Source organism: Staurois parvus, unplaced genomic scaffold (assembly GCF_062004578.1).
Source record: "Staurois parvus isolate SC_StPar_1 unplaced genomic scaffold, SC_StPar_1.0 ptg000179l, whole genome shotgun sequence".
Taxonomy (NCBI): Eukaryota; Metazoa; Chordata; class Amphibia; order Anura; family Ranidae; genus Staurois; species Staurois parvus.
Window position 1 is genome coordinate 5,360,136 of NW_028317975.1, and position 16,042 is coordinate 5,376,177.

Sequence of the window (16,042 nt, forward strand, 5' to 3'; positions counted from 1 at the left end):
TGATAGCCATTCCTGGGAATTCTGTGGCTCATGCCTTTTTTTTTTCTAGAGAACCGTCGGGCTGGATGTCAGTTCAGCTCATAAAACGGCTTTATTTATTATGCATGGGCGGCAGGTGCACATAAAATGGGATCCGGCACTCTTTTATGGATCTATAGTTATGCATGTGAATTTGTACAGATTAGAGTAAATAATATCAGCAATATGTGTTAATCCTTCATAAACCTCGCTTCCGTTTATAGTTTATTTTATAGTCGGCGCAGAACTCCGAAATCTAATGTTCTCTCCCGGAGGCTCGCCTCTTATCTACATTATCATTCCTAAAATGTCACTAAATGACACAGTGCAATGCAGAATATATTGGATCCTTCACATGCTCTGTGCCACCCGAAGCTTACAGTCTAATGTCTCTAGGATACCCATACAGCCTAAATGGGAGGGGGGGGAGGGTTAACCAACCAATCACAAATTCTCCCAGACATACGCCAATGCGGTAAGCCTTCCGTGAACAGTAGAGGATGTTATAACCGGAAAAGCAGGCCCGAATAAAGGGGGGGTGCTGGGGTGGGCTTTGCCCCCACCCCAGATTTTAGTTGTGCCCCCAGGTCTCCATGAGCGCATCTGCTGATCCATGAGGCACTCTGATGGGGACAGTTGATGTGACAGGACACACTGATGGGGACATTTGATGTAAGGGAGAACTTTGATGGGGAGAGTTAATGTAAGGGAGCACTCTGATGAACACAATTGATGTAAGGGAGACTCTGATGGGGACATTTGATGTAAGGGGGCACTCTGATGGGGACAGTTGATCTAAGGGGGCACTCTGATAGGGACAGTTGATGTAAGGGGGCACTCTGATGGGGACAGTTGATGTAAGGGGGCACTCTGATAGGGACAGTAGTTGATGTAAGGGAGACTCTGATAGGGACAGTTGATGTGAGGGGGCACTCTGATGGGGACAGTTGATGTGAGGGGGCACTCTGATGAACACAATTGATGTAAGGGAGACTCTGATGGGGACATTTGATGTAAGGGGGCACTCTGATGGGGACAGTTGATCTAAGAAGGCACTCTGATAGGGACAGTTGATGTAAGGGGTAACTCTGATGGGGACAGTAGTAAGTGGGCACTCTGATGGGGACAGTAGTAAGTGGGCACTCTGATGCGGACAGTTGATGTAAGGGAGCACTCTGATGGGGACAGTTGATGTAAGGGGGCACTCTGATGGGGACAGTTGATGTAAGGGAGCACTCTGATGGGAACAGTTAATGTAAGGGGGCACTCTGATGGGGACAGTTAATGTAAGGGGGCACTCTGATGAACAAAATTGATGTAAGGGAGACTCTGATGGGGACAGTTGATGTGAGGGGGCACTCTGATGGAGACAATTGATGTAAGGGGGCACTCTGATGGGGACAGTTGATCTAAGAGGGCACTCTGATGGGGACAGTTGATGTGAGGGGGCACTCTGATGGGGACATTTGATGTAAGGGGGCACTCTGATGGGGACAGTTGATCTAAGGGGGCACTATGATAGGGACAGTTGATGTGAGGGGGCACTCTGATGGGGACAGTTGATCTAAGGGGGCACTATGATAGGGACAGTTGATGTAAGGGGAGCTCTGATGGGGACATTTGATATAAGACGCACTCTGATGTGGACAGCTGACGTAAGGAGGTACTTTGATGAGGATCCTGATTGAGCGGGGAATCTGATAGGGACATTCGAGATATGGAGGCCCATATTCTGTTTAATCATGCAAATCTATTAACAGCCTAATAGATATTAGTGTTCCTTGTTCACTCCTGCAGTGCCTCTGCACTACCTGTCAGATGTTACTTCCAGGTTGTGACTCTTGGTACATACAGGTAGGTGAACAAGGAATATTGATTCCTTGCATCTCTTTCACACTGTTGACATTATGCCCCCTGAATTTGTATACTGCACCCCCAGATCAGATAGGCTAGATCTGGCCCAGCTTTATATCAATGGCCATTGTTGGGAATTGGATGTCCAAGTAGCTAATATAGGTATTATATCAGGTGTAGGAACAAGCTTTGGTTCAATCCAAACCCAAGTTTGATTGAATATGGAGGGAAGCTGTTAGCACTGAGCCAACCCGCTGTGGTCGGGATGCTCATGGCTTCATTGACCTGTTATGGTCACATGGCCATAGTCGGTCATTGACAGAAGGAGTGCCTGGTTCAAACGTCCAAGCACAATATTCCCAACGCACACATTCTTGAAACTGGCTGTAGATGTAAATGGGTGCTGCAGTGACCACCCACTGGAACCAAGAACATTCATAGTGAGAAGTATGTCACCAGCACACCAGGATCTCCAAAGGAGGTCCAAAGCTTTATTCAGTGATCACATCATGGCTATAATAGCGACATTTCTGACCCACATGAACCCCATCACACACCTGATGAAGGGGTCTTGCGTGACTCTGAAATGTTGCTATTATAACCACGATGTGATCACTGAATATAACTTTGGACCTGCTTTGTTGCAAAAGTTCATCTCACTTAAAGGACTTTTTGATGGTTAAGAGTGGCCAGCCGCCTTTAGTGCCATTGGAAGACCTTAGTTCTCATCAAGCCTTGACACAGGTCCCATAGTGCATTCTCTTGTGATTTTGTTACATTGACTGCTCAAGCTCTGAAGATGGGGGAAGCTTTTTTCCCCAAAAATATATTGGTTGTATTTGATGCTCGTAACTAGACTTGTGCGATTTGTTTCATTATGATTCGAAATTCAGGAAACTTTTTGTGATTTGTAGCACCAATAGTGTTAGAGAATCAGTTTGTCAGGACCTGGATCTCAACCTGCGACCTCTGCTGTGTCTCTTCTTGTTTCTGAGCACCTTGAGATGCTGGACAGCTCCCTCTCTTAGACAACCCTGCCTTGTTTCTAGTGAACCTTGAACATTTTGCTCCAGTGGTGTAACTAGAACCTTTCAGGGCCCTGGTTCAAGAAATCATGAAGGGCCCTTCCCTCTGAGCCCGGCGGCAGAATGCCGGGGCCTGGTTTCAAGTGAGACTTTTGTGACCCTGGTAGTTCTGCCACTGGTGTCAGTATTTTATTTTTTTAATCTTTATTTATTTATTTGTTACCTTTTTATGAAAAAAACAAAATTGTAAAAAAAATTATTATTTTGTACAATTTGTTTAGGAGCTCTGTTGGGGAGCTTTGGTGAGATATCAGACCTCTGATGTATCACTTTTTGGACAGAGAAAGGATATTGAGGACACAGCCCTCAACCACCATCTATGCAGCCTCAGATGCACAGAATAATTGGACAGGAATGGTTCTGTACAGAACTTCCCATCCGTTCACAAAATGAAGCATAGTAAACAAACTTTACTATGCTTCAGTTATGAATGAATCGTTACCGGTCACTGACTTTCCATTCAGATAAGGAAAGGGCTGGTAAATGACCCCTTCCCAGCTTTTCATCCTGACAGCATCACCCCCAGCAGACGGGCGGGAGGGAGAGCGGGAACCCAGCAGAGCTTCATGGGATGAGGGGGGGGGGGGAGCTAGAGAATACAAAAAAGGCAGCAGAAAAAAAGCTAAATAGGAGGAGTAGCGGGGGCGGCTGCATATAGAGGAACCGATCTCTCCATGTCCCTTCTGCAACCGCTGACTGCTGGCTTCTCCTCCACTCCCTCCCAGAGGCATTCAGCAGCAGCAGGAGAAACATGAAGAGATTGTTACCTCTCTATGTACCCGCCCTTCAGGGGGTCCCCTGTAGCATGGGGCCAGGGTGTAACCCTGCGACCCCTGTAGGTATGCCCCTGCTTTGCTCCTTCCATCCCACATGGAAGAGAAATATATTTCCAATATATTTCGAAAAAAATTATATATGTGACCTATATTTACAATATATTGGCCTACGCTAATATATTTTAACATGTATTCTAAAAAAAAGTAAATTTAATTATATTTTCTAAAGGAATATATTTAAAAAATAAACTCTTCAGCTTTTTTTTTTTAACATGCAAAAAAGTAATTTTAACAGCTTGTAAATGCATTCCAAAACTGTAGATTAAATGTATTTTCAAAGACATACATTTGAAAATGTATTTTTTTTAAATATTCTTCATATATTTTTTAAAATATAAAAAACACATCTCAACACACACTTTATATATATTTTTGAACTATATTGAATACGGCCAAAATTGTAGTATTTCAAATATATGTCAATATATTTTGGAATATTTAAAAAATATATTTAAAATACTTTTTTTTCCACATGGGATGAACTTCCCATTTTAGCAATGCATTTTTTTGTTTGCCGGATTATTGTGCTTTCTCTTGCCAATATCTCACTCTTGTCACTCCTGCTGCTGTCTGTATCTTTGCTACTAATACATTAATAACCGTTCACTTGTTCCTCAATTACGCTTCTGCTTGATCCCAATCTGCTGGTTACCGACCTTTACCTTGTTTACTGACTACACTTCTGCTTGATCCCCACCTCCTATATCTGCCAGTAGACCCCGACTTGCTTGCCTCCTGGTGGGGCAATCCTAAGGACCGTGACCTGGTACTAACACGCAGCAAAACCCATCCCCACCATCAGGAGCTCTGGTGAACGCCCATTAGTGCTTAGACCACATGTGAGCCCATGCCAACCGCCAGGGAGACCTGCTTGTATACCAATCCTACTGCTCGGTAGGAGTCCCACTACTGCAGGGGTGTCAAACTGGTGGCTCTCCAGCTGTTGCTAAACTACAAGCCCCATCATGCCTCTGCCTTTGGGAGTCATGCTTGTAACAGTCAATCTTGCAATGCCTCATGGGTCTTGTAGTTCGGCAACAGCTGGAGGGCCGCCAGTTTGACACCCGTGGTCTACTGCTATAGATGCCGGTCTATGAGCCTGACCATAACGCAGTTGCAGTTCTATGGCTTTTGCTTTCCTTGCAGGTGGTCAGCATGATGGTTGCAGTGTTTGTTACACAGAAAATTGCACCCCTTAGCAGGGGCGGACTGACAACTCATGGGGCCCCGGGGCAATAGGGGATCATGGGGCCCCTGTGTCCTTGCCCAAACTCAAAAAAGCCTATGAAAAAGGTACCAGGGGCATCTCATGGGGCCCCCTACTGACCCCGGGCCCTCGGTCAATGCCCGAGTTTCCAAATGGTCAGTCTGCCCCTGCCCCTTAGTGTCTGAAAACATGCATATGAAACCTCTTGTAGCCTCCCTAGCGGTCTGATGATGTCAGTATTTCTGTGCTCAAAGCGGTACATTTTTTTGCATGGAAATATGTATTTTTTTATTGTAGGCCTGTAATTCTTAGGAATAACTCACTGAAATCTGTCGAACAAGAGTCTAGTAAACATCCCGGGGAGGATAAAACTTGAAACACGAAATCATAAATTATAATTTAATAAATAATCATAAAAAATAATATAATAATAATAAATGTAATTCAATAATATAATCAAACCAAAAACACTGAAATGTGAAATAGAGCGCCAAGTTCGCACATCGCTGAGCAAAGTCGCAGAATCGTTTTCAGTGTCTGATGAGGAATTTCCCCCACGAATCATTATCACTCAATTCTGCAAGTGGTTCTGATTTACTATCGCTGTTCTCTAGCTGCTCTAAAACCGCGTCTGACCTAAAGGGACGCTTTTTGGACGCCATGGACGTTTCTCAGTTTCCAGGCAGAAAGAACAGTAAAAATGCAGGCAGGGCGTCGGACAAAGCACTCGGGACAAAATGTATGTGAAATGGTTTGATGCAGGAATGTTATACTATGTGATTTTAGTGTATTTAGTGAATGTCACTTTTACAATTTTCAAATTTCCCGCCAGTTCCGCCCCCCGTACGTCCCGACGTCGCAGGGAACGGAACCCAGAAGGCAGATGCCGGCATCCCCCGGAGGACATTGCCGGGGGGGACATCGCGGGAGCGCAGGACAAGGTAAGTGATCGAGTGATCCTGGAGCAACGCTGCAGTGTATTCCCGAGTGTAGCTCGGGGGGGGGTTACCGCTTGTGGTGCTGAAACTTTACCCCGAGCTACACTCGGGAATACCGCCAGGGGGGTTAAAAACACTAAGAAACAGCCAACATGCAAAAAAAATCTAAAAGTATTGTAATATTGTTATAATAACCTCAAGATACGAAGTCATTTCCTTTGCTCAGCTCATGACATCTTCTCTCTCTTTGGAAAGTGATGATTGTGGGAAATGGCGCCGTATATATTATATTAAATGATACATTGTAATCCAGCTGCAAGACGAGGAGACAATGGAATCATTTCTCTCACCCTTTTATCTCACCTGACTAGACAAGCGACTGTAAGTACCGATCATTACAAGATAACTTGACATTTAGCGACTGACGACACATTTTATTATTGTTAATTGGTGTCATTTTATTTTTCTAGGAGGACAATTATTTCACATTAACCACTTTTTATCCATGGGCCAAACGGGGGCAGTGCAGAGGCGGGTTAACGTTCATAAACGGCGCCAGCCATTTTGGACTGTGCGCGCTCCCTGGGAGCGCGCGGCACCGCGATCCGGTGCCTGCTGTGACCTCTGTGTGATCTCTGTGTTGGCCAATCAGTGATCACATGAAGAGTAGTAAGCAATGATGTCACTTCTGACATCATTGCTTACTACTTGTGAAATCTGCGAATGATCACCGAGGTCACATGGTACAGGGCAATTCACAACAGCCTTCTACCGTGATCCGGTGCCCGCTGTGACCTCTGTGTGAGGTCCCGAACATGTGGTCACTGATTGGCCAATCAGTGATCACATGAAGAGTAGTAAGCAAGATGTCACTTCTGACATCATTGCTTACTACGTGTGAAATCTGTGAATGATCACAGAGATCACATGGTACAGGGCCATTCGCAACAGCCTTGTACCATGTGACAAGCTGTGACCAATCACAGCTCACACAGTATTTCTCAATGGCTGCAAGAATGCAGCCAGAGAGAAGGAGAAATGATTGCTTTTACAGCCTTTATGGGTGTAAAAGCAATCAGTGTAAAAAAAAAAAAAAAAATCTTCATCACCCCCCACAAGTAGTACAGTGTCACTATGGTGACAGAATGTAAAAAAAAATATAAATAATATAAAAAAAATAAAATAAAAATATAAAAAAATGTTTTGAAAAATTATCATTTTTGGTTATAAACTAATTCGCGTTACTTTTTTTTTTTACTAAAAAGATAACGGAATACATTTTAGCTAAAATTTATGAAGAATGACTTGTAAGAAACTTTTTTTGGACTTTTTCATGTATATAGCAAAAACAAAATCCCAGTGGTGAATAAATACCACCAAAATAAAGCTTTATCTGTCTAAAAAAATGCTACAAAATTCATATGGGTACAGTGTTGCATGACCGCGCAATTGTCATTCAAAGTGTGATAGCGCTGAAAGCTGAAAATTGGCCTGGACAGGAAGGGCGTGAAAGTGTCAGGAATTGAAGTGGTTAAAACTAAGCTTTTTTTGTGAGTTTCTTAGCAGGGGCAGACTGACAACTCATGGGGCCCCCGGGCAATACGGGATCATGGGGCCCTTGTGTCCTTGCCCAAACTCAAAAAAGCCTATGAAAAAGGTACCAGGGGCATCTCATGGGGCTCCCTAGTGACCTCGGGCCCTCGGGCAGTGCCCGAGTTTCCAAATGGTTAGTCCGCCCCTGTTTCTTAGTGAATGTAATCAATCAGCCTACTATATCCCTCCCCCATAGTGGTTAGCAATATGAGGATTTGGAAGAGGAGGGATGGAGGGGAGTGTTTCCTTACCCCCCCGTGTATACACTCACATGTGTGACTAGAGTAGAGTAATGTGGAAGGAAAAATAAGGGCTTAGGAGAAAACTGAAACTGGAGCATGCTCAGTAGATGACAACAGCTGGTCTACACAATCTCATGCTGCAGTGGGGACACAGAAAAGATGAGAGGGACAGCTGAGTGGTTAAGACATCCATCGATAATACGTTTAGGATCCTTGCACGTTGATGTAATGCCTTTCTGATGTATGTATGTAGGATCTTGCTGTCAGAGGCTGATAGAATGATCCTGCATAAAAAATGAAGCCTGTAAAGTGCTTGGATTTATGTATGGACGGGGGCATTTATGCGCACGGAAACATCTGGAAGATTCTTCCATTCATTTTTTCTTTCAAGGCATTCGATCTGACTCAATTTGATTCTGAGCTCAGAACCTCACCGCTAGCCCAATTGTATCCACAGCTCCAGCCCTGAGGAAGGGAGAAGCATTTCCCCCGAAACGCGTCGGCTTCTCTCAATCAATAAACACTTGGACCTAAACTTCTTCAGTGTCATGAACGTTTGTACTGGGTGCTCCTCCTCACTCACCCTATAGCTGGATTCATTTTTTCAGCCAAGGATTACTTTTACGCAACAAAATCGAATTGGACCATGCTTAGTAGGGGAATTTTTTTTTTGCCTTCCTCTGTATCAGCTGTGGATATAGGATTGTGTACATGGAGGCTTTCTATTTTACTTGTTATGGCAGATCCAACCGGGATGGGGCTTTTGGAGGGGACTACAGGCTAGCCTCTTGCCTATTGACCATGGCACTGGCATCTGAGGAGGCTCCATTCCTTGGTGCGCTCCTGGGGGGACCTTTGTAGCAGTTTACTTCGGATTCAAGTCTGTGTCTCCCGAAAACCCACAGACTCTGAGAACTAGAAGACCAGGATACAGAATTGGGATGCTCAAACCAGGATTGAATGTTTCAACCCCCCACCCCCTTCCTAGTCTCAGAGACTCTAAGAAAATGTTAATATAATCAGCTCAAAACAAACCTGATGCTGAGGACTCTTTATGTAATGTATTTACTGTCTTTTTCCCATTGTGTGCCGCCTAGGTGTCGCCTAGGCATCCCATTGTTAATTGAGTTAATTGAGTCACCTATTGTTTGTCTGTTGGCAAGTCCTCTTGGAGGCTTCTGCAGGATGAGATTACTGTGATATCAGAGTCACCTATCTAATCCGATTGACCTTGGCCAATCCCCAAGCAGGAGGCTTGGCATGGGGCCAGGGCAGCCCTTAAAGTGTTACTAAACCCCAGACCCTGCATTCACTATATCTGATCTCCCCGGACCCTGCATTCACTATATCTGATCTCCCCGGACTCTGCATTCACTATATCTGAACTCCCTGGACCCCGCATTCACTATATCCGATCTCCCCGGAACCTGCATTCACTATATCTGGTCTCCCTGGATCCTTCGTTCACTATATCTGCTCTCCAGACCCTGCGTTCACTATATCCAGTCTCCCCGGATCCTGCATTCACTATATCCGCTCTCGCTGGACCCCGCATTCACTATATCTGCTCTCCCCGGACCCTGCATTCACTATATATGGTCTCCTAGGACCCTTCATTCACTATATCCGCTCTCCTCAGACCCTGCATTCACTATATCTGCTCTCCCCGGACCCTGCATTCACTATATCTGGTCTCCCCGGACCCTACATTCACTATATCCGCTCTCCCCAGACCCCGCATTCAGTATATCTGGTCTCCCCGGACCCTGGATTCACTATATCTGCTCTCCCTGGACCCTGCATTCACTAAATCTGTTTTCCCCGGACCCTGAGTTATCTATATCCGCTCTCACTGGACCCCACATTCACTATATCCACTCTCCCCGGACCCTGCATTCACTATATCTGCTCTCCCTGGACCCTGCATTCACTATATCCGTCTCCTCGGACCCTGCATTCACTATATCCACTCTCCCTGGACCCTGCGTTCACTATATCTGCTCTCCCTGGACCCCGCATTCACTATATCCGCTCTCCCCGGACCCCACATTCACTATATCCGTTCTCTCCAGACCCTGCATTCACTATATCCAGTCTCCCCGGACCCTGAATTCACTATATCTGGTCTCCTAGGACCCTTATTCACGTTATCTGTTCTCCCCAAAACCTGCATTCACTATATCTGGTCTCCTAGGACCCCGCATTCACTTTATCCGCTCTCCCCGGACCCTACATTCACTACATCTGGTCTCCCCAGACACTGCATTCACTATATCCGGTCTCCCCAGACCCCGCATTCACTATATCCGCTCTCCCCGGACCCTGCATTTACTATATCCGCTCTCCCCGGACCCTGCATTCACTATATCCGCTCTCCCCGGACCTTGCATTCACTATATCCACTCTCCCCGGACCCTGCATTTACTATATCCGCTCTCCCCGGACCCTGCATTCACTATATCCGCTCTCCCCGGACCCTGCATTCACTATATCCGCTCTCCCCAGACCCTGCACATTCACTATATCCGCTCTCCCCGGACCCTGCATTCACTATATCCGCTCTCCCCGGACCCTGCATTCACTATATCCGTTCTCCCCGAACCCTGCATTCACTATATCCGCTCTCCCCGGACCCTGCATTCACTATATCCGCTCTCCCCGGACCCCGCATTCACTATATCTGCTCTCCCCGGACCCTGCATTCACTATATCTGCTCTCCCCAGACCCCGCATTCACTATATCCGCTCTCCCCGGACCCTGCATTCACTATATCTGCTCTCCCCGGACCCTGTATTCACTATATCTGGTCTCCCCGGACCCTGCATTCACTATATCTGGTCTCCCCGGACCCCGCATTCACTATATCCACTCTCCCCGAACCCCGTATTCACTATATCCGCTCTCCCCGGACCCTGCATTCACTATATCCTCTCTCCCCAGACCCTGCATTCACTATATCCGCTCTCCCCAGACCCTGTATTCACTATATCTGGTCTCCCCGGACCCCGCATTCACTATATCCGCTCTCCCCGGACCCCGCATTCACTATATCCGCTCTCCCCGGACCCCGCATTCACTATATCCGCTCTCCCCGGACCCCGCATTCACTATATTCGCTCTACCCGGACCCTACATTCACTATATCCGGTCTCCCTGGACCCTGCATTCACTATATCTGCTCTCCCTGGACCCCGCATTCACTATATCTGCTCTCCCCGGACCCCGCATTCACTATATCCGCTCTCCCCGGACCCCGCATTCACTATATCCGCTCTCCCTGGACCCCGCATTCACTATACCCGCTCTCCCCGGACCCTGCATTCACTATATCCGCTCTCCCTGGACCCCGCATTCACTATATCCGCTCTCCCCGGACCCCGCATTCACTATATCCGCTCTCTCTGGACCAACCCACCAGCTCATAGGAACAGGACTGAGTGAGTAATCCTACGCCCCCTGGGCCAGCTAAGAGGAAAGCAGGACTCTGGTGGAAAACTGTATTAGCTCCTTGCCTGGGACTGTTTACTGTACCTTAAAATGGTAAGCACTGGGTCCCCCGCCCAGGGATTCCTCCAGTCAGCTGGATAGAGGAGGATTATTTGGGGTCTGGGGTTGAACACCAGTAGTGGTTGGAGAGCCTTCCAAGAAGAGAATTTTGCTGTGTGAAGACTTGTACATAGTTCAAGGGAGTTGTCCTCAGTTGCAGTTCCCTTGGGCATCCCATATACCCCTTACCCCATCCAAGTTATTTACCCCTTAACAGGGGCGGACTGACCATTTGGAAACTCGGGCACTGCCCAAGGGCCCGGGGTCAGTAGGGGGCCCCATGAAATGCCCCTGATACCTTTTTCATAGGCTTTTTTGAGTTTGGGCAAGGACACAGGGGCCCCATGATCCCCTATTGCCCAGGGGCCCCATGAGTTGTCAGTCCGCCCCTGCCCCTGCCCCTTAATAAAATCCTCCCCAAAAAAATAAAGCTCAAGGACTGTTTACTGTGTCCTGGACACAAGTCTGTGAGGAATGTTGCCTGGCTGTGCAGGACCACCAGGAGACCCAATTCTCTAGCAACTCCTGTATAGGACCTGGGTGGCCCTACATCAGGGCTCTCAGGGCATCAACTTTGTGTTTCATTGTGTCCCATTGGGGAGACTTCTCTTCATTCCCTGTCCCATAGCCAAAAAAGGAAGTGGCAGAAAATCCCTGCAAATTAGGGGAATCCATTGGATCTCAGATCACTAGAATTAGTGTCCCCATTGTAAGATTTCCCCTCTATTACTTTTCTGGGGACAACCCAAAATGTGGGAATTTTTTTGCTTTCACTCTGGGTGATAATGGTAAATGGGACAAATAGAGGGGGCGATTCTCCTTAATGGGGGGCACCGACAGCAATAAAAAGCTGACGGGGTCTAATCCCTCTCCAATCCCATATGGAAGGAAAATATATATTAAATATATTTTAAAAACTACCACTACAATTTTGGCCGTATTCAAGATATATATATATATATATACACTGCATGTTGAAATGCATTTTTTATACAAAATATATGAAAAAATATTTTTAAAAGTATATTTTTAAAAAAAATATTCTTCAGATTTTGTTAACATTAAAAAAGTTTATTTTAACATATATTTCTACATATATTTGTAAATGCATTCCAAAAATGTAGATTAAATGTATTTTTAAAGACATACAGTATAGTTGAAAATGTATTTTTACAAATATTTTTCATATATTTTGTAATATATAAAAAACACATTTCAACATGAAGTATATATATATATCTATATAGATATATATATATACTGGAGCTGAAGGGGAGGAGCCTGTACACCTGTGCAAGACTGAAGGGGAGAAGCCGGTACACCTGTGCAAGACTGAAGGGGAGGAGCCGGTACACCTGTGCAAGACTGAAGGGGAGGAGCTGGTACACCTGTGCAAGACTGAAGGGGAGGAGCCGGTACACCTGTGCAAGACTGAAGGGGAGGAGCTGGTATACCTGTGCAAGACTGAAGGGGAGGAGCTGGTACACCTGTGCAAGACTGAAGGGGAGGAGCCAGTACACCTGTGCAAGACTGAAGGGGAAGATCTGGTACACCTGTACAAGACTGAAGGGGAGGAGCCAGTACACCTGTGCAAGACTGAAGGGGAAGATCTGGTACACCTGTACAAGACTGAAGGGGAGGAGCCAGTACACCTGTGCAAGACTGAAGGGGAGGAGCTGGTACACCTGTGCAAGACTGAAGGGGAGGAGCCGGTACACCTGTGCAAGACTGAAGGGGAGGAGCCGGTACACCTGTGCAACACTGAAGGGGAGGGTCCAGTACACCTGTGCAAGACTGAAGGGGAGGAGCTGGAACACCTGTGCAAGACTGAAGGGGAGGATAGAAATCACCTTTAACCTCTGAAGACTGGCACCTCCTGGCCCTTTAAGTGGTTTCTGATTCTGGGAGGTGAGGCCGCTGTGATTGGCTGTCACAGTAGTCACATGATCAGAAAGGTCCCAAGTAGCGATCGGGAGCTTTCCATTGGGTACCAGTAACAATGCCTGGAGCGTGCAGGGTGCTTGCACTGGGCATGGGTTTGTTTAAATTTTGGTACTCAAACATGCGGCCTCTCAGGGTCAAGGCCCACCCATTGAGAGGCCGCATATATTTGCATACTTTGGGCGCAAAAAGGTTAAAAAGTAATACAAAATCCCCCACAGAGCGCAAACCTTCAAATCAAATGGTCCTACCTAAGACTTTCCCCAGGGTGAGAGACTTGATGGCTTTGAAATAGATATCCGATGAAAAATGATGCCGCTGCTTCAGGATCTTGTCAACCTGAAAATAAAAAAAATGTTTGTTACAAAATAATATAAAAATACATTACAGAAGAATCTAACAGTCGCAGTGCGCACAAAGCAATTCCATGCTGTCACCGGAGCAGCGGACAGTCCTTAAAGTCTCCACGCATCTGACGCCTGCGTGCGTTCCCTGGGAGCACGCAGTGGCACGATCTGTGCCCCGTGTCCACCAGGCACAGCGCAACATGGATGTGCCGTGAGTGGCCCCAGTACCATGTGATTGCTGATTAGCCAATCAGCGATCACATTTACAGTAGTAAACAAGATGTCATTTCCTGGCATCACTGTTTACTACTGTAAGCTATGTGATCGATCACAGAGATCACATGGTACAAGGCCATTCACAGCAGCCCTGTATCATGTGATAAGCTGTGACCAATCATAATCATGGCTGTAAAAGTAATCACAGTGTTGAAAAAAGTATAAAATCCTGATCACCCCTTACAAGTATTACATTCTCACTATGGTGACACTGTACTGCTATGGTGATGGTATGTAATAAAAAAAACCTAAATACATAAATAAATAAAAATGTAAAAAATAAAAATATACAAACTTTTTTTTTAAATTAGAATTTTGTTTTTCTAAATACTGATTTGTGTTATTTTTTTTACCAAAAATAGTAGCAGAATATATTTTGACCAGGATTTTTGACAAAAGATTGTTTATTTGCAAAATGTTATAAGAAAAACACATTTCCCCCCCCCCCCAAAAAAAGTGTCTTTTTTCATCATATACCAAGAAATAAAAAGTCCAGTGGTGATCAAATATCACAAAAAAAAAGCTCTATTTGTGTGAAAAAAATTATATAATGTGGGTACAGTGTTGCATGACTGCGCAATTGTCATTCAAAGTTTTTTTCCCGCCATATTTTAAGACTTTTTTCATTTATATAGCAAAAAAATAAAGTCCCAACAGTGATTAAATACACCAAAGAAACCTCTGTTTGTGTGTGAAAAAAAATGATATAACGCTTTATACGGGTACAGTGTTGCATGACCGCGCAATTGTCATTCAAAGTGTGATAGCGCTCAGAGCTGAAAACTGGATTGGGCAGGAAGGGGGTGAAAGTGTCCGGACTGGAAGGGGGGGAAAGTGTCCGGACTGGAAGGGGGGGAAAGTGTCCGGACTGGAAGGGGGTGAAAGTGTCCGGACTGGAAGGGGGGGAAAGTGTCCGGACTGGAAGGGGGGGAAAGTGTCCGGACTGGAAGGGGGGGAAGTGTCCGGACTGGAAGGGGGTGAAAGTGTCCGGACTTGAAGGGGGTGAAAGTGTCCGGACTGGAAGGGGGGGAAGTGTCCGGACTGGAAGGGGGGGAAAGTGTCCAGACTGGAAGGGGGGGGGAAGTGTCCAGACTGGAAGGGGGTGAAAGTGTCCGGACTGGAAGGGGGTGAAAGTGTCCGGACTGGAAGGGGGGGGGAAGTGTCCGGACTGGAAGGGGGTGAAAGTGTCCGGACTGGAAGGGGGGAAAGTGTCCGGACTGGAAGGGGGGAAAGTGTCCGGGCAGGAAGGGGGTGAAAGTGTCCGGACAGGAAGGGGGGGAAAGTGTCCGGACTGGAAGGGGGGGAAAGTGTCCGGACTGGAAGGGGGTGAAAGTGTCCGGACAGGAAGGGGGGGAAAGTGTCCGGACTGGAAGGGGGGGAAAGTGTCCGGACTGGAAGGGGGGGAAGTGTCCAGACTGGAAGGGGGTGAAAGTGTCCGGACTGGAAGGGGGTGAAAGTGTCCGGACTGGAAGGGGGTGAAAGTGTCCGGACTGGAAGGGGGGAAAGTGTCCGGGCAGGAAGGGGGTGAAAGTGTCCGGACAGGAAGGGGTGGAAAGTGTCCGGACTGGAAGGGGGGGAAAGTGTCCGGACTGGAAGGGGGTGAAAGTGTCCGGACAGGAAGGGGGGGAAAGTGTCCGGACTGGAAGGGGGGGAAAGTGTCCGGACTGGAAGGGGGGGAAGTGTCCAGACTGGAAGGGGGTGAAAGTGTCCGGACTGGAAGGGGGTGAAAGTGTCCGGACTGAAGGGGGGGAAAGTGTCCGGACTGGAAGGGGGGAAAGTGTCCGGACAGGAAGGGGGGGAAAGTGTCCGGACAGGAAGGGGGGGAAAGTGTCCGGACAGGAAGGGGGGGAAAGTGTCCGGACTGGAAGGGGGGGGAAAGTGTCCGGACTGGAAGGGGGTGAAAGTGTCCGGACTGGAAGGGGGTGAAAGTGTCCGGACTGGAAGGGGGGAAAGTGTCCGGACAGGAAGGGGGTGAAAGTGTCCGGACTGGAAGGGGGGGGAAGTGTCCGGACTGGAAGGGGGTGAAAGTGTCCGGACTGGAAGGGGGGGAAGTGTCCGGACTGGAAGGGGGTGAAAGTGTCCGGACTGGAAGGGGGTGAAAGTGTCCGGACTGGAAGGGGGGGAAGTGTCTGGACTGGAAGGGGGGGGAAGTGTCCAG

The 16,042-nt window shown here is 47.0% G+C and overlaps 1 protein-coding gene across 1 annotated transcript in view; it reads right to left on the minus strand.

Annotated features, from left to right (window-relative positions):
• LOC149462256 (contactin-associated protein-like 5) overlaps nucleotides 1–16,042 on the minus strand; it is a 577,382-nt gene that overhangs the window by 59,174 nt on the left and 502,166 nt on the right. Inside the window, exon 21 of the mRNA XM_089677193.1 lies at nucleotides 13,513–13,600. Within this exon, the coding sequence (XP_089533319.1) occupies nucleotides 13,513–13,600 (88 nt within the window). The remainder of the gene's footprint in view (nucleotides 1–13,512; nucleotides 13,601–16,042) is intronic.